Source organism: Ptiloglossa arizonensis, chromosome 4, assembly GCF_051014685.1.
Source record: "Ptiloglossa arizonensis isolate GNS036 chromosome 4, iyPtiAriz1_principal, whole genome shotgun sequence".
Classification (NCBI taxonomy): domain Eukaryota; kingdom Metazoa; phylum Arthropoda; class Insecta; order Hymenoptera; family Colletidae; genus Ptiloglossa; species Ptiloglossa arizonensis.
In genome coordinates, this window is record NC_135051.1 from 26,733,345 (window position 1) to 26,758,642 (window position 25,298).

The 25,298-nt window shown below is 54.7% G+C and overlaps 1 protein-coding gene across 6 annotated transcripts in view; it reads right to left on the minus strand.

Moving 5' to 3' along the window:
* The window catches only part of Hth (Meis homeobox homothorax), a 440,142-nt gene that overhangs the window by 97,403 nt on the left and 317,441 nt on the right, over window positions 1-25,298 (minus strand). For all 6 annotated transcript variants that reach the window (XM_076310509.1, XM_076310510.1, XM_076310508.1 and 3 more), the window contains one exon: window positions 18,330-18,406. In XM_076310509.1, coding sequence (XP_076166624.1) covers window positions 18,330-18,406 — 77 coding nt within the window. The remainder of the gene's footprint in view (window positions 1-18,329; window positions 18,407-25,298) is intronic.

The window sequence follows — 25,298 nt, forward strand, 5'->3', positions numbered from 1 at the left end:
CTTTTTAAAATATAACTTTGCATATCGGAGAGTGGACTCGAAGGAAAATTCCATCGATTTTTTCCCCAGCAGCGGTCGAAACCGACCACCACGACGACAACGGAGAACAAGGAGTAAAGTTTGCCGAGGCACGGGAATAATTCGGTTTTAACGATTCCAATTTCGTCGGTTCCCCTCGTTCCGTTTCTTTTCCTCCCCTCGACTCGAACGGCCAAAGTCTCCGAGGAAATCATTGAATATGCAACTTAAGGAAATCCTCGGATATTGCGCTTTATTATAAACGGGCTTGTTCCCCCTCCCGTCCAGCCTCCGCGAAAATCCCCCGGCATTGGAAGACTTTGCATATTCCCGAATCTGAAAATATTCGCATGCAAAGTCCCGCGAGAGCCGAGATACCCGCGGCTATATCTTCCCCCGTAAGGTACGCCGGCTACGCTCCGAGACTCTCGTTCTCGTGGATATCGCGGCCGGAATCAATTTACATAAATAAGTCGTCGATAATCCACGGACGGTGTTACACTCCCATGAATAATCACTCCGACGATCGGCCGAACGTTGCCGCGAAAGCGATTCGCGGTGTCCGGAGTCCTCGAGTTTAAGGATTTACACCGAAACCGCTCGATCTCGCTGCGTTTTAACGGTGTTTCTCCAGTTTGGTCGAACCTGCTCGATGTAAATTTTAACGAACTCCTCCGCGACGATTACAGCGCGAGGAGTACCGAGCACGAAGCCTAAACACCGGGATCACCGATAAACGAAATTCGTGTATACGAGCCGCTGCCTTCTGAATAAAAATTCATTAATTCTTCCAACCTAGTCAACTGTGAATCTGTCCGTCACCCGCTGCGCACCTTTTGATCATTACGCCGGTTCGCCGATATACTCTCTACGGAAGTGTTTCGTTGAAACGGCAACTTTCGCCAATTCGACGTATTCTCTACGGAGGTATTCGCCTAAGTGAATTTCGGTACTTGTTCGATTATTCTACGGAGCGAAGAATAAGCCAAGTCGTTCTCACTTAAGTATTTCTGTTTGCGATCTCGTGCGTTGTAGTGCGCGAGCGAAAGGAACTTTTCTGTTTATATTTTTGTTCGTTGCTCCGATACGGTCCGTGACATTAGTGTCCTCGACGGACTCGCGAGAACGCGATAAGCGAGAGCCAGACCGATGATAATTCACCATCGATCGTTCCTACGCTAAACTGAACGTACGAGCACCTCGTAAGGGTTCCTTTCCGACGAGAATCGAAAAGGGACGCTCCAAGAAGAGCGCTAGAATTCTACCGTTCAAAAAGACGCATCGATCAGTCCGTTCTAAAATAAAAGCGCGTCACCCAGCGTCGGTGATCTCTGCCAAATTAATTCGTGACCGCAGCGGAGACAATTTATCCTCGTCGCGATAAACGTTTTTCCTACGAGTCACCGTTCCGGCCAGAGTTTTCGTCCGGTAAGCCCCGGGTGACTTTGAGAACGCTTCGAAGACGGATTCAACGCGAGACGTCGCGATCGTGGCTCGTACCGCAAACCCGCGAGGACTTTCGAGGGGATCCATTAAAAAGTTTCGCGGAAAGTTCGAATCCCGGACGACTTGGCCGCGACTTTCGTCGTCCGCGAGCGAAGCGGAACAGCCGTAGTCGCGCTCGAAAGCACCGGGGGATACACCGAATCGATGGAACTGGGTCGAGAGACGTTCGAGGCGTTACGGAGCGAGCGAGGTTGCGGTACTCGCGGACGCGCACGCGGAAATTTCATCCGGAGCGAGCCAGGTAAACCCAGGTGCGCGCGTTCATTATAAATGACGTCCCTCCGCGCTTCCGGTAACGAGAGGCCTTCCACCTCGCGGAAACTTCGGCCCCCGAACGAGAGAGAGAGGCAGAGAAAGAGAGAGAGAGAGAGAGAGAGAGAGGATCGGAGCGCCGAGAGATTTGGGGGCCGAAGGAAGGATAGGTCGGATGTATAATTAGGCAGCGTTTGTAATTAGCGTAAATTGTTTCCCAGTAAGAGGGCTCGAGGATCTAATACCGAGCGGGAGGTGAAAACTATGATAAATTTAATATAACGCGATCCGGTTACCCTGCTCCCGACCAGGGGGTGTAGGTACCGCGAGGGGAGGTTAATTAATAAACGAGGAACGCGGAACGATGTTTCGCGCGAGAGGATCTACATTTCTTTGCGTCGATGTAAACCGGTTCAACTATTTGGGAAAGAAAAATAAAATACGCACAAATCGTACAGAACCGCTGTAAAAGACTTTTATTCTCGCGTTACCATTTTTGAAAGTAACCGAGAAACCGGTGTAAAATAATTCCTTCGCGGAAAAAAGACATCGAAGACGAAGGGAAAGCTCGGTGTAATCGGAACCCCGCTGCTCGTCGACTCGGTGAGCCCGGAGAAATTCGAAAAACGGTTCTCGATTTAATTCCGTCGAGAGGAATAATTTCCTCGAGTCTTCGGGAACCTGTCGAGAACAAAAGTTGCGCAATTCGGGGACAAAGGCGCGCAATATCCGGGCCGCGTTCGAGCGGCAAGCCCCAATTTCGTTAACCGGCGGAGCCGATCGGTGCGCGAGACTACGAGTGGTGAACGTTGGCTGGAAAAAGGGGGCGGGGCAGGAAGGGGACGCTTAAGAAACTTAGGGGAACGCAGGTGCGTGGATCCTCCCACGAAAATACACCGTTCGACTCGGACACCGACGAGACGGAAGCCGTGGGCCGGTTCCCGTGGTACGCGTCCTAATAAAAACTTAGTTATCTCTTCCTCGACTCGGTCACGGAACGTACGGGAGCGGTGCTCGACGAGCTAGAGGAAAACGGAATCGAAAGGAGAGCGAGCGCGCGTGGCTTTTCGACAATTTTCACGTCCGTCGTTATCGAAGCTGTGGTCAACGGCGCTGTAAGAACCCGGTTAACGGTACGAGATGCCGTCCCGACGCAATAACGGCCACACGGGCCATCGAACGAGCTCTCGAATGGCACGGCGAGGACTTCGGCACCGCCGTAACGCGAGATCTCTACCGTCTCCCGGATACTACCGCGTATCCCTCACGAGAAGCTCTCGGTGTCCTTTATGGGGGTCGAAACACCGGGAACGTTATTCCGTTTTCAGCCCCGGTGGATCGTCTTCGAGGATGTTTCGGAACGAAGGCGCCACGGTCTCGGGGAGTCGTCCACGGTACGCGTTTTAGTGAGTTCGGGATTACGCGCGATCGTTGCGGGAAACGCAAAGGCAAACGCTCCGAGCGAGACGTCGTTCGAGAGACCTTGAAATCTCGGATAACTCGGTGTAAATAGCGCGCTGGTTCGCTCCGGTCGATTTGTAACCGCGCGAAAGAGGGCTCCCCGACCGTGGAGGCAACCAACGAACGAATAAATGTCCGAGAATAATTTCCAAGGAAAAACGTCCACCGTTATTTCGCAAAATCGGCGGCTCGCGCTTCGGTACACCGGATAGCCGATTTCTCACCGGCGTGGAACTCGAACGTATTCCCTCGTTATCGCCGGTGGAACAAAACGACACGGAACGCGACTCCGCTCGGTAGAAAACCAGCCACTCGGGCCCCGGACTCGTAGAATCGATTAAGTCGAACTGGTTCCGACGCGCCTCCTCGCCGCGAGTAGTTTTACAAATTAGGATCGAACGCGCTTCCTCTTCCTAATTTCTCGGTGAATAAGTAGCCACCGCGTCGTTAGGACTCGGCTGAATTAAACGAAGAATTAAAGAGGCAAATGAACCCCGAGCGACGATTCATCATCGAACAAGGGGGGATACGAGCGATACGCGGCCTCCTCGTCATCGTTGCCCGGCTCGTCGCCGATCCGCAAAGTTCACGGACAACATCGTAATAACCTGCCCCCGGGCGCGTAATACTACTCCACTGGCGGAGTCTTTAATAACGCGAGGACGACGCTAAACTAGGTAGACAAGCGTTAAGTCAGCCGAGTCTGGCCTCGGCTACACGGAGCAATATGAAGTCCGAGCGGTAAAACTTCCGCAATATATATACCGGTACGCGGTGGCGGTGGCGATGGCGGTCGGAAATTAGAATCACCTTTCTTCGAAGGAAATTAAAAGTTACTCCGCGGGAAAGGAAGAGTTACGAAGCAGCTTAGGCACCGAGCGGACCCCGAGGGGCCGACGGGGACGTTACGACGCCCGCGCCTCCCCCTACGGCGAAATGGAGCCCGACCGATAGAACTCCCTGCGCCAATAAGAAAAGATTAAGCTACGCGGCTCGCTCGAAAGCTCGGTTAAAGGAGAAACCGGAGGATCGAAGGTTAACGCGGTATTTCGCGCGAAACGTGCGCCGATGGAGGATCCGTGAACTAATCGCGATACGAAGGAAAGTTTGGAAGACCACGGTATTGCACGTGTATTCGGTGGGGGAGAATTTCAGAGGAGACTTTCGGAGAGAAAAAATATTGCCAAAGGAACAGAGGGGTACAGACTTTTCGTTGTACATTTGGTTTTTTGCTTTGCACTTCTCGGTACGCGAGGCGACTGAAACACGATACAAGTGTGGAGCTTATTATTTAGAGACAGGTTGAAGCAAAGAAAATTGTACGAGTGACGCGCGAAAGGTCAGAAACTTTTCGTTACACCCTCTGTTTCCGCTTCGTGATCCCAAATATGCGAGGAAGACGATAAAATCGCAGAGTATACCGGTCGTAGAGACGTTGAAGCAATAAAAAAAAGTTGTAAAATGAACGACGATCCGGTGAAAAATCGAGACATTGCTTTCACCGTTTCGAGTAGTACGTTTCTCGCCCCTAGCGCGCGCAAGGTGACGACGATCGCGGTAACGCGCGCAGCCGGTGCAAAATAATCACTCCACCCACGAAGGCATATGCTCACTTGAGACGTATCGCGAAAAGGCTGAAGGGTTCCATGTGTTTTGGTTCGCCAGACCGAGCGAACCAACCCCTCCGTAGGGTGGCAGATTGTTTGATGGTTGATTGTCGCGCACCGCTTCGGGGGTCGTCTGATTGGGTCGCCGCGAAACATCTGCCGGCCTCCCGCGGGGCTCCACGACGACAATCATCCTACAATCGCGAGGTAATACACCGAAAGACGTCTTCATCGGGGGGGAGAACCGGCAGCGTCGAATGAAAACGGAGCGTCGTCGGATCGAAACGGAGTGGAAATCGCGTCGAACGAGAAACGAGCCCGACGGTGATCGTGGTTCGTTCCGAGCGAATCGAGACGACACGAAGCGAGAAACCGCGAATCGCGAATGTTCGTCCGTGGTGGTTGCTCGCGCGGGCCGAGAACCTACGAATTTCGCGTTTCCACGATCGGTTCGGGTCTCGCGAGGAGATCATCGTCCGCGCGCCAGACTGGCAAAGGAACGGTGGTCGCGCCGCGGCCAGAAACGCTCTTGTATCGTGACAACGAATTAGAATGAAAAGCGAGCCCCGGTTCCTTTCAGCCGATACGACTTTGTCCACGGGACGACTTTCTGGGTACCCCGTGCTCGCTTCCACGGCCGGTCGCTCGTGCGCGTCATCTACCTGAAGCGCGCATAATCGCGGCCCCGGCCAAAAAGAGACGAGGAACCGTTTCTGCCTTTTAAAAGCGCGGCACCGGGGGACGACGAGCTCTCCGGCTCTCGACGGTGGAAGGAGGACCCCGGCAAAGGACGGAAAGGAAGAAGGGACTTTTACAAAACTCATCCATCCCCCAACCCTCGCCCCGTAGAGACACTGATACCTACCGGCTGACGGTACCCACCTACAACCCGACGACAATGGATCCTTTGCGGGCAAAAAAGCGTAAAAAGAAAGGGGTAAGAGAGGCGGGTGGGGACCGAGAGGGGGCGAAAGAGAGCGGTCCACCTCCAGCGCGGGGAATGAAAGAAAGAGCGGCAATGATGAAAGCATTGTCCCTGTTCAACGGCTCTTCTGCGAGCCTTCGAGGCGGCCGGCCCATCTCCTCCGCCTTCAACGGCGAACCGACCGCCACCGCCACCGCCACCACCGCTTCTTCCTTTACATCCGATTTCTCGTTTCTACGTTGCCGCTCGGATGACGTTTAAGATTATTTAAGCACGCTCTCGAACCTACCGGGGAACTGGAACGTTCCTAACTCGACTCGGTGACTCCACGATCGTCCGAGCCCTCTACCAACGCCAACGAGAGTAACGAGAGTGGCTACAACCACCGAGCTCGTGCAACGCGCTCTGGGCTTGGAATTTTCGCTCTCGAAACGGAGTACAATTTTCACCTATCGTGGGTCTCACGGACACACCCCCTTGGCTCTGACCCTCAACTGTCTCTGAAAATTACCTAAAGGTTCGACGGGCCCGCGCACCGGAGATATTCCCATCTTACGCAAGTTACTCCACAGGGCCGTGCTCGAGGTAACCATTAGCATTCTCTCCGAGCATCGTTGTTTCCCGTGTACGGTTCCGTGAGCCAGCTGTCGGGTTAACGCGACCAATCGTCGAAAGAGTAATTACCGCGTCCACTTTGTCCCCGGCGACGTCGGACACGTGTCCGTTCCGTACTCGCCGCGAAGATTACGCGAGCCCCGATCCGGGAACGTAATTCGAGAAGCGGAGTGTTTGCGTGTCTTGGAACGCCCGGGGACCCTTGACTCGTCCCGCGTAATAACGCGATAATCTTCTCGCGCAAAACAAATAACGGGGGATTCACGGCCCTCGCAAACTTCAACCCTTTTCGCTCGAAAGGGCCTGCAAAGAGCGATCCCCGATGATCGATCGCAATCGACTCCTTTACGTTCGAGGGCGTTCTTTGCTACGTCGACGCTCGCGGAGAATGGAGCCCCGCCGACCGGGTTTAGGGTTACGACCCCTCCGTAGCCGGCCGTTGTTATTCTTCGTGCGAGAACTATTTACAAAGTCGAGGCTAATGGCATCAAGAGATTTCGCTCCATATGCCCCGGATACCCCTGCGCGAGTTTCGCTCTCGGTTCTCCCGATACGACATTAGCGTAACGTTTCGAACCGGAGCCGATCTCACTGGCGTAACCTTCGACTCTCCTGTGCGCCGTGGGATACTCAAGTGAGAATAATTTTCTACGAAAAGTTCGATCGAGGAGAACAGCGCAGGGTATTCTTTTGGCTCGCGACGAGGCGGAAAATTGGAGTCGCGGAGTGACGTCAAGAACCGAAGGTTTGGAGCATCGTTACGGAAGGTGTTGAAAAAAAATGGTAAGAGTACTTTGACGGAGAGTTTCGACGACAAAGCCGCGAGAATCGTCGCAGGAGAATAAGACGAGCCAGAAACGTTCTTCCTGCCTACGCCATTGACGATGTCGTTCCTCAACGAGCGTAAATCGAACCGGAGCGACGACAGGGGAAGGGGCGAATGCACGTGTAGAGCCTAATGCGATAAAAGTTCGTCGAGTGGGTCGAAACGTATGCATATTGACCCGGTCGATCTCGTAACGCTACCGATCTTCCTCCTCCGGTTCCCCTCCCACCCCTCGGGGGCCTGCCGTTTCCTCGAGCCGGTGCGTAGGTGCGATCCGTTCATTGGAACGCGTTTAACTCGATTTTCAGGACCAGTTTCGCCTCGTGTCTCCCGCTCGCGGTCGAATCGGCCTCGTGGAAACGAACGACTCGCGCGATACCGATTTCGACCTTTCAACGCGACATTTTCACGCTCCAGAACCAGTTACTTCTACGCGCTACCACCCCTTTTCCATAATCCACGAGGCTCGAAAATCACGGTGAAAACCACCCCTGGAGTACACCGAGGGTAGATGCGCGTGCGCGCGGAACGAGCTACGGTTCCGAGAAGAATTCGAGGGAATCTCTTTGGCGAGCGCGCGAACTCCGATTCATTGTGGGGATTTAATCGATCGGAAGCCTCGACAATCCCAATCTCGAAGCTACGACTGTTCGGGATCGTGGAACAACGTCGATCCACCGAGGGAACCCCTTTTCTCTCGACTTTGGTACCCCTTTCGCTGCTCGCACCCCCCTCCTCCCACGTCGCGGCGTCTATTCTTCTCGCGTTCCCTCGCACCCCCTAGGCTCCGCTCGTGCCGCCTCCCTCGACGGCCTCTCGGTTCTTCTTCTCCCTTTCGCACGGACGAGAGCGCGCCGAGCGCGCGCACAAATGGAAAACGGATTGATTAATCGTAGTAATTACCGATCAGCCCCCGCTAATTAGATATCCGACTCCTGCCCCACCCCGCCGGCTCCCAGAGGGTTTCCTGGTTCGCAACGGGACGCGGCGGCGATGGCGGTGGTCCCTACCGCCGAGGGGACTTTCCAGGCGGCCCTAGGGGTTCACGGGAGTGAGACCACCGCCAGGGAGGAAGCTCGGAGGGTGGAGAGAGGCTAAATGAGATTGTTACACGAAGCCAGCCAATGAGTCCGAATCACCGACGTGTACTACACGATTTCGGATTTCGGCCAACTCTCGTCCACCGAGGGGAAACTCGCTCTCCGCTACGAGTCGACCAACGATCTTCTCGGTGGTCTTCTCCAGCGCTTAAAAAATTCGAAAGGTATCGTTTTCATCGATATTAGTAAACGGTACGTATTCGTAGAGGGACACCGAAGCAACGAAATTACGCGAGTCGAGTGCGGTGTAAACGATCGAGGACGAGTTTCGCTCGGACAAAGTTGCGGGAAATCGAGTCGAGCGGTCGACGCGTTAATGGGAATGTTTAAACGCAAGTTCGCCGATGAGCGTGTACTCGTTCCGGTTTGCGGACCGCCGGAACGAAACCGAACCGTGACCGAGCGTAACGAAATGGATCGCGCGATACGAGGGTATAGTCTAGATTCGTGCGCCCGACTGGCTGTTGAACTTACGAGAACGATTACAGTTTCGAAAGTTTTAAAAAGTAGCGCGAGTCGTTGAAACGATTACCAGAAATGGAACGTACGGCGATCGATAGGAGTTCCGGAAAGGAGTGTCCGTAATTGGAACCGTGTGCGCAACGCTCGAGCGCGATGGAGCCTCGTCGATCGCGAGATCTTCCTACGTACCGACGTTGAAAATTTTTCTCGCGCCAGTGTTCCGAGCGGAACGCTTCTATTACTTCTCCGTTGACGTTTTTTCCAAGAGGAACGCTCCCGTTCCTTGAGCTTTCGTTCCTCGCGTTTCAATTCCCCGTTCGTTGCAACAATCCCGCAGTGGAGAATATTTCCCCTCGACCGTAAACGTAACGCGTACACGTAACGGAACGTCTAATTAAATTCCTGGATGGAAGACGACGCTTCCAGACGATTCACCCGCAATTAACAAATACCAGGATGCCCCCGGTAGCCCCCGCCGTACACCCCCGGTGTCATCGTTTCCCCGTCAATCCTCCGCGGGAAGGCGAGAGAGCGGGGGCTCCGCTCGCGGATACAAGCTCGAGGTTGCGCAGGCTCGTTCGTAGGTACGTTGGTTCGAGCAGGTGATGCCGGGGACCGTAAGTCAGCCGGGTGTGCGGTGTCACCGGTGCGCCGCTCGTATCGCGTCGCTCCATCACCTCTCGCGGCCCTTTCTTGCGCCGCTGACGCGCCTTATACGGCCGTTTCAAGATTTTCGACTCGGCCGAGCGTGAGCTCCGGGAGCTTCGGGTTACCCTCCACAATTTCAGAAGCGACGCGGCAACGGTCCCGTACCCGTATCGTCACCACGGATCGGGAATCTTCCCGCGATCCACCGATACGCGCCTCGCGCGGGAAACCGAACGCGCGACCAACTTTCCGTCGCGGCACTTCGCGTTCTTGCTCGCCTCGCGTGCTCCTTACGCGCGAATTTATTTCGATGCGTCGACGCGACCGGTACTTCATCCGCCGCGAGAACGCGAATCGCGGCTAGAGGAACCGACCGCGAGGAAAGGACGAGGAGACCGTGGTGCCGCGCGCGTTCCTCCGTCCTTGGAATAATTTCCAACGCATCGGCGAGGAAATTTATGTCTCGAGGCATCTGGTTATCGGATCCAGACACCTTCTGTTCCAGACAATACGTAATTCGTATTTCGAAGCATCGGTACCCGAGTTTACAATCCCGAGTTGGCAGTTCGACACCCTGTTGCACTCTCGTTCGAGCACCGTCATCGACGTTTACGAGGAACTCCGATGACTCGTTTTCAAACGTTTCTCGTAACCGGTGAAAACGTACCGTGATCGATTCGTTCGCGCGAACGCAGAGTCGAACGCACAAACGTTCCCAAAGAACGAATTTCGGACGAGTCAAAGAACCTCCGAGATTCCCCGGTTCCATCGCCATTACCGAAACCGCCGAGACCGAGAAGCTCCGATTCCCAATAACAACGGTCTCGCTTCCACGAACGAGCTCATTTGCGGCAAATCGACCGTTCTCTCGCTCGCGGCTAATCGAACGCCCTAATCTGCGCCGGATTCGAATCCAATCGCTCCTTACTCGGCATGCAAACGACTTCGCCCGCGTTTCCACCGTCACGAGCAACCCTCGCGGCTGACCCTTATACCCGACCGCCGCGAAAACGAAAAAGAAACGATTCGCTCCTCGAGCCAAAGAGAGCAACGCGCGCGATACTCGACCCAACGGACCTCGGATGCGATCCCGGCGAATACTTTCCATCGACGGGATACCAACCGGGCTGGATTGGAACGTTTTCGAGAGTGTAACGTGGACTAAATTGAACGGAGAAATTTAACAAAATCGCGAATCGCAACGTCTACGCTCTACGTATCGACCGGTTCGATAACAATTTTTCGGGGGGTGTGACTAAATACTCGCGCTTGAAACTTTTCTCGACGAACAAACACGCGCGAATGAAATTTCTCGAAACGCGTCGTAGTCTCCTTTTCGAGTATCCGGGTGAATCGAACGCGTCTTGTTTAACCCCGTGCGAGACGCGTTGCCACCTCCGCGCCTCCGGATGATTTAGCGGCCATCATTCCCGCGCACCGACAGCTCGGAGGCCGCTCGCACCGTGCCACGGTTACGTTTTCGCGGAACGCGTAAAAGAGATTAGCCGTAGAAGCGACGTTTAACGGCCATTGGGCGCAAAACTGCGACATCCGCGCGTTGCAACAATATTTGCGAACCGTCGAGTAAAGGTGGGGGCGGGCACCGCGCCGGTTCCACCGACCGGGGTGGGGATATTAACATCCGGTCCCGGGATTTACGGCCCCATTCGCGTGGCTCCCGGGTCTCGGACGATTTTGTAAAACGAAATGTCTCGTTAGCAAGTCGGTTACACCCGAACGCGTACGGTGTACACGTAAGCGAGCTCGTGTACGTTTACAACGTAGGAACGGGGGACCCCGTGGACTGCCCCGCGGTTTTACAACGGTCTAAATTACCCGGGCGACGTACAGTTATGATGTTAACGATCCGCTCGAGGAGCCGCGAGCGAGAGCAGCGAGGAGGGAAACGTTACACGCCGTTGGTCAGCTCGCGCGTGTAAAACGTTCCCCCTTCTCGGACGGTACGGGGTTAGGCCGTCGTTCGAGAGTCGATGCAAAAAACATCGCGCCCGTTGATAAGTACCGGGTAACGACGCGCCGATAATAATCGCATTAGGTTCATTAGCGTCATCAATAATGCCGTTAATATCGCTCGGTGACGGCTCGTTGCGCGCGCTGCTCAACGACCGGCCCCCTTTTCGTCGCGGAATCGACGGCGAAAATCGCGCGGCCGATTTCGCCACCACGAGTCGTAAATAAAAAATCAATATCGCCTCTATCGGCGAACGAGCTCTCTCCTTCCTCGTCGGTGCTGTTTCTTTCCCGTGTTCGAGTTTCCGACGAAAACGAGAGAAAGAGATCTCTTTTTCCCCTTCTCGGAGAACCGGAGACCCGGAGGACGGTAAATTTCGTCCGGTGATTAAGCGTCGTCTCGAGGGCTTAAGCGAAATCGCTCTTCGTCTCCGTTAACATCGAAATCCTCTTAAGACACCGGTCCTCCGCCACCGCCACCACCGCCGCCGCCACCGCCGCGGCAGCAGCGCCGGTGCAGCTGTAAGTGATAAAATTATTTCGACCTCCGCTCAAATAGAGCAAATCGCCGCAACCGGCGCGGGTATAACCCGCGCGTGCACGCGCGAAGAAAAACACGCCCGAGTCGACGACTCCGCGGGGAGGCGTCGCGGGAATAAATGGCCGGCCCGATGAAATTATTTCGGACGCGATGCACCGAAAGGAAATCTCACGGCGCCGACGATACTCGAACGAGAGATTCAACGTGGAAAATCCCTTTAGAACGCAACAGGGACGAGGAGTATTTCCAGGACGACTCGAAACGGAGGACTCCTCGAGAATCGTTTCGAATCTACGCGAATCGAGCGCACCTAATCCGTCGGAGAACCCAACGACTTCGTGCACCGCGTGAAAACCGCGAGTCGATAAAATTGTTTCGAGCGCGACTCGAAACGAACGTCTCGAGTGATAAAATTATTTGTACCGCGGGTCGAAACAGTGCGAATCGCTGGATCGCGTTCGCGGTGTAAAAACGCTGTGGTCGGAATAAACGGTCCAAGTGGCAGCCACCGCCGCGCAGGGATCGCACGTGGGGCGGTAAGGATCTCGACCGAGGAGTGGGCGAGCCGATAAATAACCTCTGGTTTATTAGCGAGAGACCCCGTGGTGGGGAGAGCGCGGCTAAATTAGCGAGAATATTAGTACACATTTGCGCCACTTGCTCGCGCGTGCTTCGAGACGCGTCGTACGGGAAGTAGCAATGGTAGCGTACCGCGTTTCGCGAACAAGAGAGACTCGAATCGAAGAGAAAGCTTGGAAAGATCGCGCGACGTCGAACGAAGAAGTTTCTCGCGTCGTCGATCCCCCGGAATAAACTCTCGTTCTCGGTCCCGTCCTCCCCTCGTTCCCGAATTCCACGAAACGAAACTTCCACCCTGACGATAAATCGCGAGCCAACGTTCTTTCTTTGCGACCGTACGGTCCGGGCTCCGTTCTCGTTTAGCGCGGCACGCGCGCGCATCCGACCACTCGTGGAAAATCCCCTCTCGATCTTGCTCGAACTCGCGACGCGAGATCGTCGAGGGACTCCGCGGGCCGAACGCTCGAGTTCTTGAACTTATTCGCGAGCGGTTTCATCCCCGCGGTGAGTTACCGCGCTCGACGGTGTACGTACACAGCGCCGCGAGGTCCGCGAAGGGTTACACGCGGTAACAAGCTGGCAACGGTTCTAACTACTGTCCAGGCTGATATATGTGACGGAAAATTGTGGACGAAGGGGGAGCGAGCGGGACCGAGGGAAACGGGAGGAGCCAACGGAGAAAACGAAAAACACCACGGGAAGAAAGAAGACCGGGGAGGGCCAGCTCGCGGACTTCTTCCACCGCGTACGCGCCCGGAACTATTTTATTTACGAATTATTTCGTTTGTCTCGAGTATTCTAATTAGACCGGCTATTTCTAAGCGCGTCGCCGTCGCCATCGTCGTCGTCGTCGTCGTCGTCGTTGTCGTTGTCGTCGTCGTCGTCGTCGGCGTCCCTGAACGCAGTCCTCGTCCGAGGTAACGTTCCACGGAGCGGTGCAACGGCCACGCTCTAATTGCATTACGGAAACATGAGTTTCCCCCGGCGAAATATATCACGAAACTTATCGCGCCGCGAAGAAATTGCCGTGGCTCTCGCATGCGCTTCGGCGCAACTGCGAGACTCGTAAGCTCCGGGGCCCGCCTACGTGCGCCCTTATACCTGCCCACCCACACGGACCGTGCATCGCGAACCGAGCTTTCGTCGCGCCCGAAAAAATAAACACTTCTCCCTCCGGTAGTGTCACCCGGTCGCGAACATTTCGAGAAAATCGGCGAGAGCGCGAGATTCGAACTCGTTTCCACGCTAGGATCGAGAACTTGGAAAACGAAGGGAGAACGTACGGGAAATGATAATCGCGCGACGATCGAACTCACCCTGGAACAAGAACGATTCCTTCGTTCGAGATTACCGAGCCAACCCTCTGGAAACTTTTTTCTGCGTGGATATCCGCTCGACGATCGATCACGCGCTCCAAGAACGATTTGGAGAATTTACAAAAGATAAAATCCACGCGATGGAAGGTTAATCGTACACCCTGGAACACGACTCCCCGCGTAGGAATTTTTTTTATCCGAGATCTCCGAAAGCTACCCCTTAGCAAGATCGAGAAGGATCGATGCTTCTCGGAATCCTTCTCGATCGATTCGAGTTCATCTCCCCGATTCTCCCCTTTCAACGACGGAGGGTTAATTAACCTCGAGTAAGGCTGGGAACGCTCGCGGTTATTTCGGAAGGAGCGTCCGCGCGTGTAAAAGTTATGCGGTACTAATTTGCGCGCGGGCGCAGGTTACGGCCGGTTAATTACGAGGCCGCGGGCTTTGGGAAACGTCGCCGGTATGGACAGATGCCTGAGGAAATATCGGCCGCGCCGGGTGGCGCGTAAACACGGACCGTTGCCAAAAATTCCGCGCCGCGGAGCGTACCGCTTCTCCCTTACGCACCGACGACGACGCAATTAACACCGTTCGGCGGACGCCCGTGACACCGGGCCGCAATTATCCCGGATCGCGTGGGCGTCCCTGGAACACCGAACGGAATAAATATTACGCGAGCTCGATCGAAAAATCCCGCGGCCGCTACGAAGCCTCCTTAAACTTGATTTGTGATCAATTACCGCGCGCTCTTCTCTTACCGAGACGCGAGCCAGCCCTCTTCCCCACCACCACCCCCACGCGCCATCCAGCCACCCCAAAACCGTCCCGCGGATACTCTTATTATAAGATGCGCCGGGACACGAACAGACGTTCGCGGAACGTCGCGACGATTTTATTTATACGCGCTGCAAACCACCCGCGTCTCCGCGGCGTCGCGATGCAACGAGACCAGCAAAGAGAGACCCGACCAACCGCGACGAGAGAACGGGGTTGGCGGGCGGAAGGCGTCGGCCAATTCGTTTCGCATTTTATATCCGCACGCGGGAAGCTTGCTGATTCACCCCCGCGCGGATTATTTCGATCCAGACCGGGACGAGGTTAACCGAAACTCTGGATTACGCGTAGAGTACGCTCGGGAATTTATTTCTACGGAGGGTTGCTCGATGCTCCGAAACCGCTGGATCGATCGAGTGTTTAGACCGGACCGAGAAACAGTGAATAATTCTTTTTTTTTTTTTTTCGTCTGTCTCTGATACTTCACGGAGGATCGCCCGGTCGGAAATTTCGCGGCGCGAACTCGCTCGCGAGCGTAGGGACGACGATTAAACGTCACGGTAAACAGGGGGCGAGCGAGCTGTAATTCGGATGCTGGCGCAGGTGGTACGCGGAAACATCTATCAAGATACGAGCAAGGGGAACGAACGCACCGTCCTCTGCAAAGAGACGGGGAGGAAGAGGGCGGAACCGGCGGATCAACTCGAAGAAACGGGGGATTTCACGGGTACAGGACGCGGTAAGCTTTCCCCATCGAGGAGGGCGCTCTCTCCGCCTCTCGTCTTAACCCTTTGCGTCTGCCAGCGGATCGCGAGGAATTAACTTTTCCCCGGCCGAGTGTACGCCGAGCGGGACCGATTTCCATCGATACGCGTGTAAGGAATAAACAAGGACGGTATTGGGTGAGCCGAGCGTACGACGCGTAACCGGGAGTTCCCCCACGTTGCTCGTCGCGTTCGCGGAACGATACTCGCCGAGTCACGCTCAACGCGAGTAGAGATATAACACGCAACGCGTATAAACCCAGAGTAAACAGCCTCGCTTGCCAAAAGAGTTCTCGACACCGTTGTCCCTCGACGTTCTCCGTTCGTCGTGCACGTTTTTATCGCTGTTTTTCACCCGAATTTTTCCAACGATCCAACCCGAAATAGACTCTCGTCGAGGATCGTTTAGTCGTTCGTTTCGCGATTTGTATCCCATTTTGGATAACTCGTTGCATAATTTTTTGCGGAAAAGGTCACGGAAACTCGTACGAAAATATCGTTCCTAAAAATGTCTCTATCGGGTTTGTATTTCGATTCGTGGAAATGTTCGGTAAAAATGAAATATTTCCAGCGATCCGTTGGTTCCGCCGATCCCATTTCGAATACCGTTCTCTAATACCGCGACGATCGAAACGCGGTCGCTGTATCGCACTTATCCGGCGCACCTGCAACCGCGTTCTAAGCGGATGCAACCACCTACGAGCTCGGTTAACCTGTTCGCGATTCGAGTCCTGTTCGCGTCGGTCTCTCCAACGATCGGCAGGAAAGAATCCTGGCCACGGTGCATACGTAACCCCCGGGTTACCATTGGTCTCTCTCGGTGTATCGCGTTATTCCCTATCGCGTTTACGGCGAACCGAAAATCACGCTTCGTGCACGCCAAGTGCGCGTGAGTGCGTTTATCGGTAGCGTCAAAATTCCGGGTAATTTACGGTGGTCCCGTTCCGATACGAACGTCGAAGAATCCACGACGAAAAGAGCGTGGAAAGAAACGGTCGAGGACCATGAGGACGGTTCTGGAAATCGGTCGAGGAGAATACAAAGAAGCACTCCCTCTCGGTCGTTCGAACGTTCTCTCTTTCTCGCGCGCGACGGCCCAGATACGAAAATCGTAAAGTCGCTACATAATAGCGGCTAGTATAATCCGGTACGGCACTTCGCGCCGAGATTAAAGGTGCATAAAGCGGGCTCGGTATAAACGTTTTACAAGCTGCTCGCCTACCTGACTGCCAAGCGTGCAACGCCGCGAAGGAGATATTATTTTCAACGTCTCGTTACGTCGCCTGGCAGCGGGTTCGACGGTGTTACGGTTTTATTCCGTCGCAGAATTATTGCTTCTCGCGCGCGCGTGTGGTCGTGGCCCTCCTCTTACACCCCTCCTCGCTCTCTCGCTCTTTCCGTGCCCCGGTTCCAAAGACGAGATTCCACCGACGAAAGAGTCCCGGTCAACGTAGACCGCGTTTCTTCCCGATGGGAAGAATAGTCGTTTCGAACGGCGAGCAGGACCGAGAATCGTCCGGGTTTACGACGCGGAGAAAGTCGAATGCCAATAACGATCCTACGGCGTAACGTGGGAAACCCGTCGCGAAACGAACATCGAAATTGGGGAATGTCCGTGGGTGGTATTACTGCGCCGTAAGACGCGAAGCGTTCGCTCGTAAACACCAACGATCGCGGACGACGTTTCTTCTCGCGACGAATCCATAATCCGTTTTCCACAATCGATGGAAAAACGTTTCCACGTTCCCCCCGCGCGACTCTCAACGGAAAAATTAAACCCGAACCCCGATCTCGACCCACGAGGGCATTTCCCGCCAGTTTCGTCCGAACGGTACTCCGATCTCTCGTTAAACTCGAGTCGCGAGTACCTCGATTAATAAAGTTTGTTTTTTTTCTTCCCCCCTTCGCTTTAACACAAAAAGAGGATATTTCGCGCTTTACGTCCCATAACTCGGCCGTGTTTACGACCCGCCGCCGGATTCTTCGGTCGAAAGCGACAGTAGGCGAGAGAGAAAAAGGAAAAAATTCAATCTCGCAGGTGGACGCGGAAGCGGGCGACCGTGAACGTTAAAATTTCGAGGAAAACGGAGGAACGCCGCGGGAGAACCGGAATTCATCTTTGGTGAACACCGAGCGTTGAAACGTTCACGAGGTACCAAAGTGCGCATCTTCGAAGAGAAAAGATTCTCGTCGTACGGATATCACTCGGTGACTCTTCACCGCTCGATTCTCGTATCGTTCGCGCTCGTGGATCTCGGTCCCCCGTTCGTGGAGCGCGCTGTACCCATCGAATTCTTTCCCTTTGGTCGCGATCACCTTGTTTCGTCGTGTCCATCGGAACGCGACGCGAAAACCCATTGAAACGGCAGCTTTATCATCGACAAGGGGCACGCCGAGAATGCCGCTGGGCCGACAATGCGGTCTTGCCGCGTACACGGACGGGGGGACAGGTATCGCGGGAATTTCGAAATCCAGCGCAGCGGTGCGTGGCCCGCGGCGCGTACCGGAGCGCGTTGTTCCTCGTATTTCGCGTGATCGGCGCGCTGAAATAATCAGCTTGTCGCGGAACGTCGACGGGCCGCACGGTTCGTTTCGTTTGACGGACGAGAGTAATTTCAGCGTGTCCGGAATCCGCGTATCACGCGCGTATCCGGGCGAGGCAGAAAGACCGTTCCAGCCGTGCACGCACTTCCTGGACGGAGATAACACGGAGAACCTGTCGCCGGGAGAACGTCGAACCGGCTTTCCTCGATACCGCGACGCGCTTCCGACGTAGAGTGTAACGCGCGTAACGCGTAAACTCGGGATGGTAATTATCTCCTCCCGGCGGGGACGAGGCGTTACGGATTATTTACCATCTCCCCGACGAGAGGGACGAACGAAATCGTGGAAATCGTGGAAATGGTGTTCGTGTTCGTGTTTGAGAAATCGTGGAAAAATCGATCGATTTTGTCCGAGACTCACCAGTTGTTAACTTGAAGGATCGTCAACCCCGTGTCCTGTGCCAGCTGCTTCTTCTGGTCTTCCGAAGGGTACGGATGCTGCAACAGACAAACGAAACGACGAGTTTAGCCAACTTTCTCCCTTCAACGCGGAACAATCGTCCCGCTCGACGAATCGATCCTCGGAAGATTCCTTGGGATTCGAGGGCACTGTTAAACGCGATTTCTTTCTTTCCGAGTTACTCGATAATTCGCAAAGAAGAAAAAAAAAGAAACTTGCCACGAATCCGCTCGATTCGACTTCTCTTCCAGCTCCCCGGATCTTGGTGCAGGAATTTTTCCCCGCGAGTCCAACTCGACCGTCGTCCCGGTCCACTCGCAATTTGCGCGTTATTTACGAGGAAACCGTTCAAAGAGGGAAAGCCGCGTTTCGCGTTTCCCTCCGGGCCGTCCGCGCTTTTAAACAATTTATCGAGTGATTTATCGCGTAACAGGTAAGTGCACAGAGCGCATAGATGCACGGGAAGTTTTATCTACGCGACGGCAGGCGTATTACGGGGCGCCGCGTCGTCTGGACGCACCTGTGAAATATTATTTATCGTCGGGCAACAACGAGAATAGAGAGACAGTGGAAGGGGGTGGGGAACGAAAAAAAAAAAGAAGAGAAAAACGAGAGACGGGCCAACGAAGGACAAAGCGGAGTAAAAAGCGCTCCTATACAGCGCGGAGGAGCGCGTTTTATCGCGCTGTCGCATCGGCGCAGATGCGCTTCTGCGGAGACGACGATCCGTCCTCCGGTGCTCGTATTGGCTTTCACGAAAGGCAGACTTTACGAGGGACCATCGAAGATATACGAGAGAAAGGTCAGCCGAGGACAGGCGGCGGAGAAACGAGCCTCGGATAAGCGGTTTACAAGATAATCTTTCGTTCGCGAATCATCGAAAGAAATCGGCAGACACGCGATAACATTGCTAAAACGGCGCCGTTTACAACGTTGCGCGCCCGGGATTCAATGCCCGCGAGGAAACTCCCAACCCCCGTTCTAAGTACGTCGCGGAAGCTCGATTGTAAATTATTCCATTCAACGTTTCTCTCTTTTTCGGGGCAGGCTCGTTTCCCCGAGGAACACCGATCCGACCTTTCCCGGATATTTACAATAAAGATCGAACAACCGAGAGGAAGAGGATCCTGATTCTCCGAGCTCTCACCGATTTTCTATTAGATTTTCTAGAAATTTCCGAGCACCCTGTAACGAACGTCCCCGTGGCTCTCGAGGTATCCGCGCGACGCTGTTCGAAAGTCGCCATTGGCAACGGCTCAAACGCTCCGCGGCCGCGAAACTGGAGCTAGATGCATAAACGATGCACTCCTCGGTCATTCCATCGGTCTTGCCGGCCGAGTCCATAAATTCGCGTATAAATCTCATCGTTCTTCCAGGGAAGTTACCGCTCGCATTAATTTCGCAGTTGCGGCGAGGCCGGGCGTCTTCTCGAGCGCCGATGGGTGCCAAGGTGCGGGAAGACGGACGACGCGCGGCCGAACTTACGCACCGACGAGCGAAAACACGTGTACAGGGTAGAGAGGGCTTCTTTGCCGTTGGATCGCGTTAATCTACTTGTTGCGTTTCGCCTAATCGCGGTACGTGTACCTACACGAAGCTTTTTACGAAAAACTAGCGATAAATCGTCCACTGCTCGGATTTCGGAAGAATCGAATTTCGTTTCGGGCGCGGGGAACACGACTCGGCTCGATTTCAATTATAATTTGAATTAATACGAGCGAATCGAAGGACAGATAACAGCACGCAAACGCGAAACAGACTCGAATCGCGGAACCGATTGGAGAAACGAACGTTGCCCTCGGCGATGTCGCGCGACGAGATCTCTCGCGATTCGAGCGACGGAAAGGAGAAAAAGGAAAGAAACGAGACACGCGATCCACGGATAATTTCGTTGATCGCGTTACGAGGCTCGCGCGGAACGATGCCCCCGGTGCGTCTTAATTTTCGTCTCTCGTTAGCTCGATCGCGGAACGAAACTCGCGGTAATCGTCGTTGAACGCAACAAATCGCGGACACGGGGCGTCCTCTCCCCTCGGAGAGCGCGCGAACACCGATGCGTATCGCCCGAGCGGGTTCGTTTCCGTGCCCGGGCAACAAAATTGCAGCCGCATATTTTTCAATCCGCCTCGGTATAATTCGCGCGATCGTTATCGCCGCGCTACGGGACGGCGAAACGAAACGAGGTCGAAACGTTTAAAACGCGCGTACGTACGAAGCGCGCGCTCGTGTCGAGCTACGGCATTCCGCGATTCGTACACCGATCCTGCGAGACTTTCGTCGAGGATTTTTCCGATGGTCGCCGATATCGGTGAAAAGTCTCCTTTGAATTGCGTCTTCTCGATCTTTACCAACGATTTCGCGATAAAAGAAAAAATAAAAAAGAAAAGAAAAGGGCAAACTCGACTCGAGCTCTCCGATAAATTGTCAAAGTCCTCGCGGTATTTCTATCGTATGTAAAAAGTTCTCGGCGTTATTTTCTCCGCTACAAAGTCGCGAGGATCTTAATTAATCGCTGGCAGAGTCGGGGGTAATCGAACCGCAAACGGGCCGGTTGGTTCGATCGGTCGTCGTTTCCTTCGACGATAAGCGAGACGAGTTATCGCGCGCCTTCTCGCGGCGGTCGATTAAATCGGCTCGGTTAACGCGACACACGCGTTCCCGCTTATAATTCATCGGGGAGGGTTGGCAGGGAGGCAGGGAGGCGAGCAGGCAGGGGCGATACGCGAGCGTTAAATTCGACGTAAAATCGGGCCCCGAAGCCGATGCCAAGCCCCCGTGAGTGTGCACGCGCGGCGACGTGGAGCGGATCCGGCTGCGCGTAAAAGCCCGCGGCTGCACCGCAGCGCGGCCGGACCGCATCGTATTTTTACATAATTAGCACGTGGCGCCCGCGGTATTGCGTTACCCGCTCCTATCCGCGCCAAGCCCCTCTCGTTGCCTCGTTACTTTTTCCCTCGGCCTGCGGTATTTTTGGAAACCGCCGTGGCCCGCAGATACCCGCTACCGTTCCCCCCGTACCCTCGGCCTGTATATCATGTTTCTTGGAGGCGAGCCACGGTACACGTACGCCAGAAGCGTGGCTTCGTGTCCTACCGCCCCACACCCCTCGGCGAAACCCCATTGTGCGCCCGTGTATACGCGATCCGAGCGATTCTTATCCTAATTAAATCGGCCGAGAGCATTGTCTGGGCGTAGAGTTTCCATCGGATCTCCTCGGCTACCTAGCCTCCCCCCGCACCCTGTAACGTCATATCGAGGGCCACCGGCCGGGGGTGGATTCGGACGCGGCCCCGTTTACAGCGCCTCGCACTCCACGCGGATCGATCCGAGATCCGGATCTCGGGGGCCGTGTCGCGCCAACGATACCGACAACAGGTTCGTTCGAGGAGATTTGCTTCTGCACGCCGACGTTTACGCACCGAACGAGAACCGTTCCGATTACGACCAAGGAACCGATTCGCGGGGAACGGAACGGAATCCACGCGTAACGATTTCGATATAAGTGCGAGCGCGAAAGAACTTTCAACGAAAGAACTCCCAAAGAGTTGCGAACGGAGTGTTCGCGAATGGTTCGCGAGCCGGAATACCCAGACGGTCGAGAAAACGCTGTACCGGCTCGCATTTCGCCGAGAAATCCAAGTACCGTCCCCTTTCCTGGCTCGCGCCGGTCTCGTCGGTGTATGCATAAAACAATCAAGATAATTGTCGAAGCTACACGGGGACCGGCTGGCTGACTGCTTTCCACCCTCTTCTGGGATCGAGGTAGCTGCCGGAACGGCAGGCGGAAGTAACAGGGACAAAGAGAGAAAGATAGAGAGAGGGAGAGAGAGCAGCAGCTATCCAATTACATTGAAAACAATAGTCTTAAGTGCTCGCGGCGGTCCGTTCTGGGCGGCTCCTCGGCCCTGGCCGACCGATGCTTTTCCACGAGGGGTCGTCGTCCATCCCCCGCCTCGCGGCCCACCCGTGACGATGCACAACTTTCACTCGGTAAAAGTATTATCGCGAGAAACTTGCAGGTAACACTCTGCGAATTGAACGAATCTCGCGGACGTCTCTGCGGAGCGTCTCTCGTTCGAGAAACGAAACTCTCCACGGAGATGGCGTCGAGAACTGAGATACGTTGTTTCGCGTTTCGGTTATTTTAGGAGAGAAACTATTTTCAAAGAAACAATCTACGCTCGTTGCCTTCTCGAGGCAAATACTCCGAGCGTTATACGGACAGGAATCCTAGGAGGTTCGATCGTCCCTCGAAACGATATTGATCCACTCGCGCGCGAAAACGTGGAATCGGCCTGGACCGAGTTTCTCGTCGATCGATCCGGCTCGGTTCGTTCTGTGTTCGAGAAACGTCCGCCACCCACGTTATCCGAGCACCGTCGCGCGTATCTCTTCGCTCGGAAACGCGAGAAGGTAAACGGAATCCTCCGTCGACCCTCCTACGATGGAAATCGATTCGCGGCGCGACCGCGGGATAAAAGAAGCGGTACGCGCGGAACCGTCGAGGCGGACGACTCGAGTCGGCGGCCAAACAAGCGATAAAACGAAAACGAGCGATAAAAAGACAATATGAAAACCATTTGGGCTCGGGCGACGGGCTGGGGTAGAAACGAGCCAGGCGGAAGCCGGGCTAAGTGTGTAAATGAGTCCGTAGTTTAGCCCGATTGCCTCGAGACGACCCCTTTTCGCGGTACGCTAACCTCGTCCACGAGCCGCTACCTCGACAGCGAAGTAGACAAGGCCGAAATAACCGTGGCCCTTTCGGGGAGGAAACTGCTCCCTAAGACGATACTACGGACGATCGGATCTGACCCAAATTCGAATCGTAACGCGACGCGTGGACGTTCGTCCGCGAATCTAGTCGCGATTGCATTTAGGTCACCGTGGGTACTTTGAAGATCGTAGTACGCGCGTAAGAGAGACCCGTCGCACGCGCAATGGACGACGAATCGAATCCGTCGATCGTACGGTACGGTCTTTCGTCGCTTCCGCGAAACATCGTCGACGAAGAAAACAACCTTCGATATCCATTAATATTCAATGTACGCGCATTAGCATCTCGCAATGTTTCAACTTGTAACCTGTTCCGCGAGCGGGGTAGCCGGTTCCAGTCGATAAATCATAGGTAAAGCCGAGGCTAGTCCATTATTAATCGGGCTCGATAAGCGCGGCAACCGTCTCGCCGCGTTCCCGCGAAATTGCCCAAGTCGCGTACCGCGCGACGATAACGACACCCCCGCGACGACGACGACGACGACGACGACGCGACCCCCCTTCTCCTCTCTTTCTCTTCGGATCGAGCCAATCGCGCACGTACCCCTCGTTACGATTCGACGGACCGATACAGATACCGGTTGTCGCGCGAAAGGCGGTTCTTCCCCCCGCTAGCGAGCAACGACAATTTGCCGGTGTTTCCGATGCTGCGTCAGGTCGTCGATGTCGAATGGGCGGTCTCGCGTCCGACGAAGGCACTCTCGCACCGTGTCCTTCGTCGACTAGTCCCCTCGATAACCGGGTGGCTCTCCTCGGTGCCGAATGACGCGTCGATGACGACCGCTGCTGACTACGACTAACGAGCGGGGCGTTTGGGGCGTGGGAGCCACCGGAGATCGCGCATCGTCATCCCCGCGATCGCTACACCCCTTCTGACCCCCCCGAGACTGCCGACCTCACGGATTCCAAGCGGGATTTCCTCGTTTCGTACGCTCTCGAACAATTTTCCAACAACTTTTCGACCTTGGTCGGTTTTTCTATCCGCTTCGAACACGGTTAATCCGTTGCAAATACAGTGCACACGGTGCACGGAACAAGAAGAGGAAAGTTTTCTGGAGAACAAAGTACGCTTGGCGAGTTGACGAAAAGTCCGCGCGGAGGTGTTCCGGTCGCAGGAACCAGTTCGTCGGTGAGATTGGCTCGGTCGAGCGATTCGACGTGGGTCTGCGGAGTAGTCCTTCGCCGATGCGAAAACGAGGACGAGGAAACTTCGGGACCCCGAGAAGGAGACAAAATGGGCGACGTCAGCGCGTCAGTCATCCCTAATACCTTCATTCCGACTGTCTCCTCCCATCGAGCGGACGGCTATACGAGGCATTTCCATGAGCGGGCATAACTTCGTTACCGCCTCGGGGGTTATTCAATTTCGGCGTTAAAATCCTTTAATGTGCCGTTATTGCAGCCTGAAAGGGAGTGGGGCGCGGAGAGCCCGCGCCGAGGTAATGGCTGCCGCACGTCGAAAGGACTTCCACGGGATTTCCTTTAAGAGGAGAGGATCGTCCGCGCGAGGATCCGAGCGGCTGGATATTACGGTTCCGACGATGAAACTTTAGACCGCGCGACTACCAGCGCGAGAACGCTCGAATCGTTTGTTCGCGTACAAGAAAAATACTCGAGTACGCGTCGCGATGCCTACGTAACCACTGTATCGAGGTGCAACAAACTTCGAGGTTCAAAATTGTACCTTTAACGAGGAGCAAAACCGGTCATAGTGTCTTTCCGTTTCTCGAGGCTGTTGATCCTCGAAAGCGTGTCGTCGATGGCTACGTAACCACCGTATCGAGGTGTACGAAACTTTGAGGTTCGAAATTGTAGCTTTTAACGAGTAGCAAAACCGGTCACAGTGTCTTTCCGTTTCTCGAGAATGTTGATCCTCCAAAACGCGTCGCGATGGCTGCGCAACTACTATATCGAGGTGCAGCAAACTTCAAGGCTCGAAATTGTACCTTTTAACGAGTAGCGAAACTGGTAACAGCGTCTTTCCGTTTCTCGAGGATGTTGATCCTCGAAAGAGCGTCACAATGGCTACGCAACCGCTATATCGAGGTGTACGAAACTTCGAGGTTCAAAATTGTACCTTTTAACGAGGAGCAAAACCGGTCACAGTGTCTTTCCGTTTCTGGAGGGTGTCGATCCTCGGGAGCGCGTTACAACGGT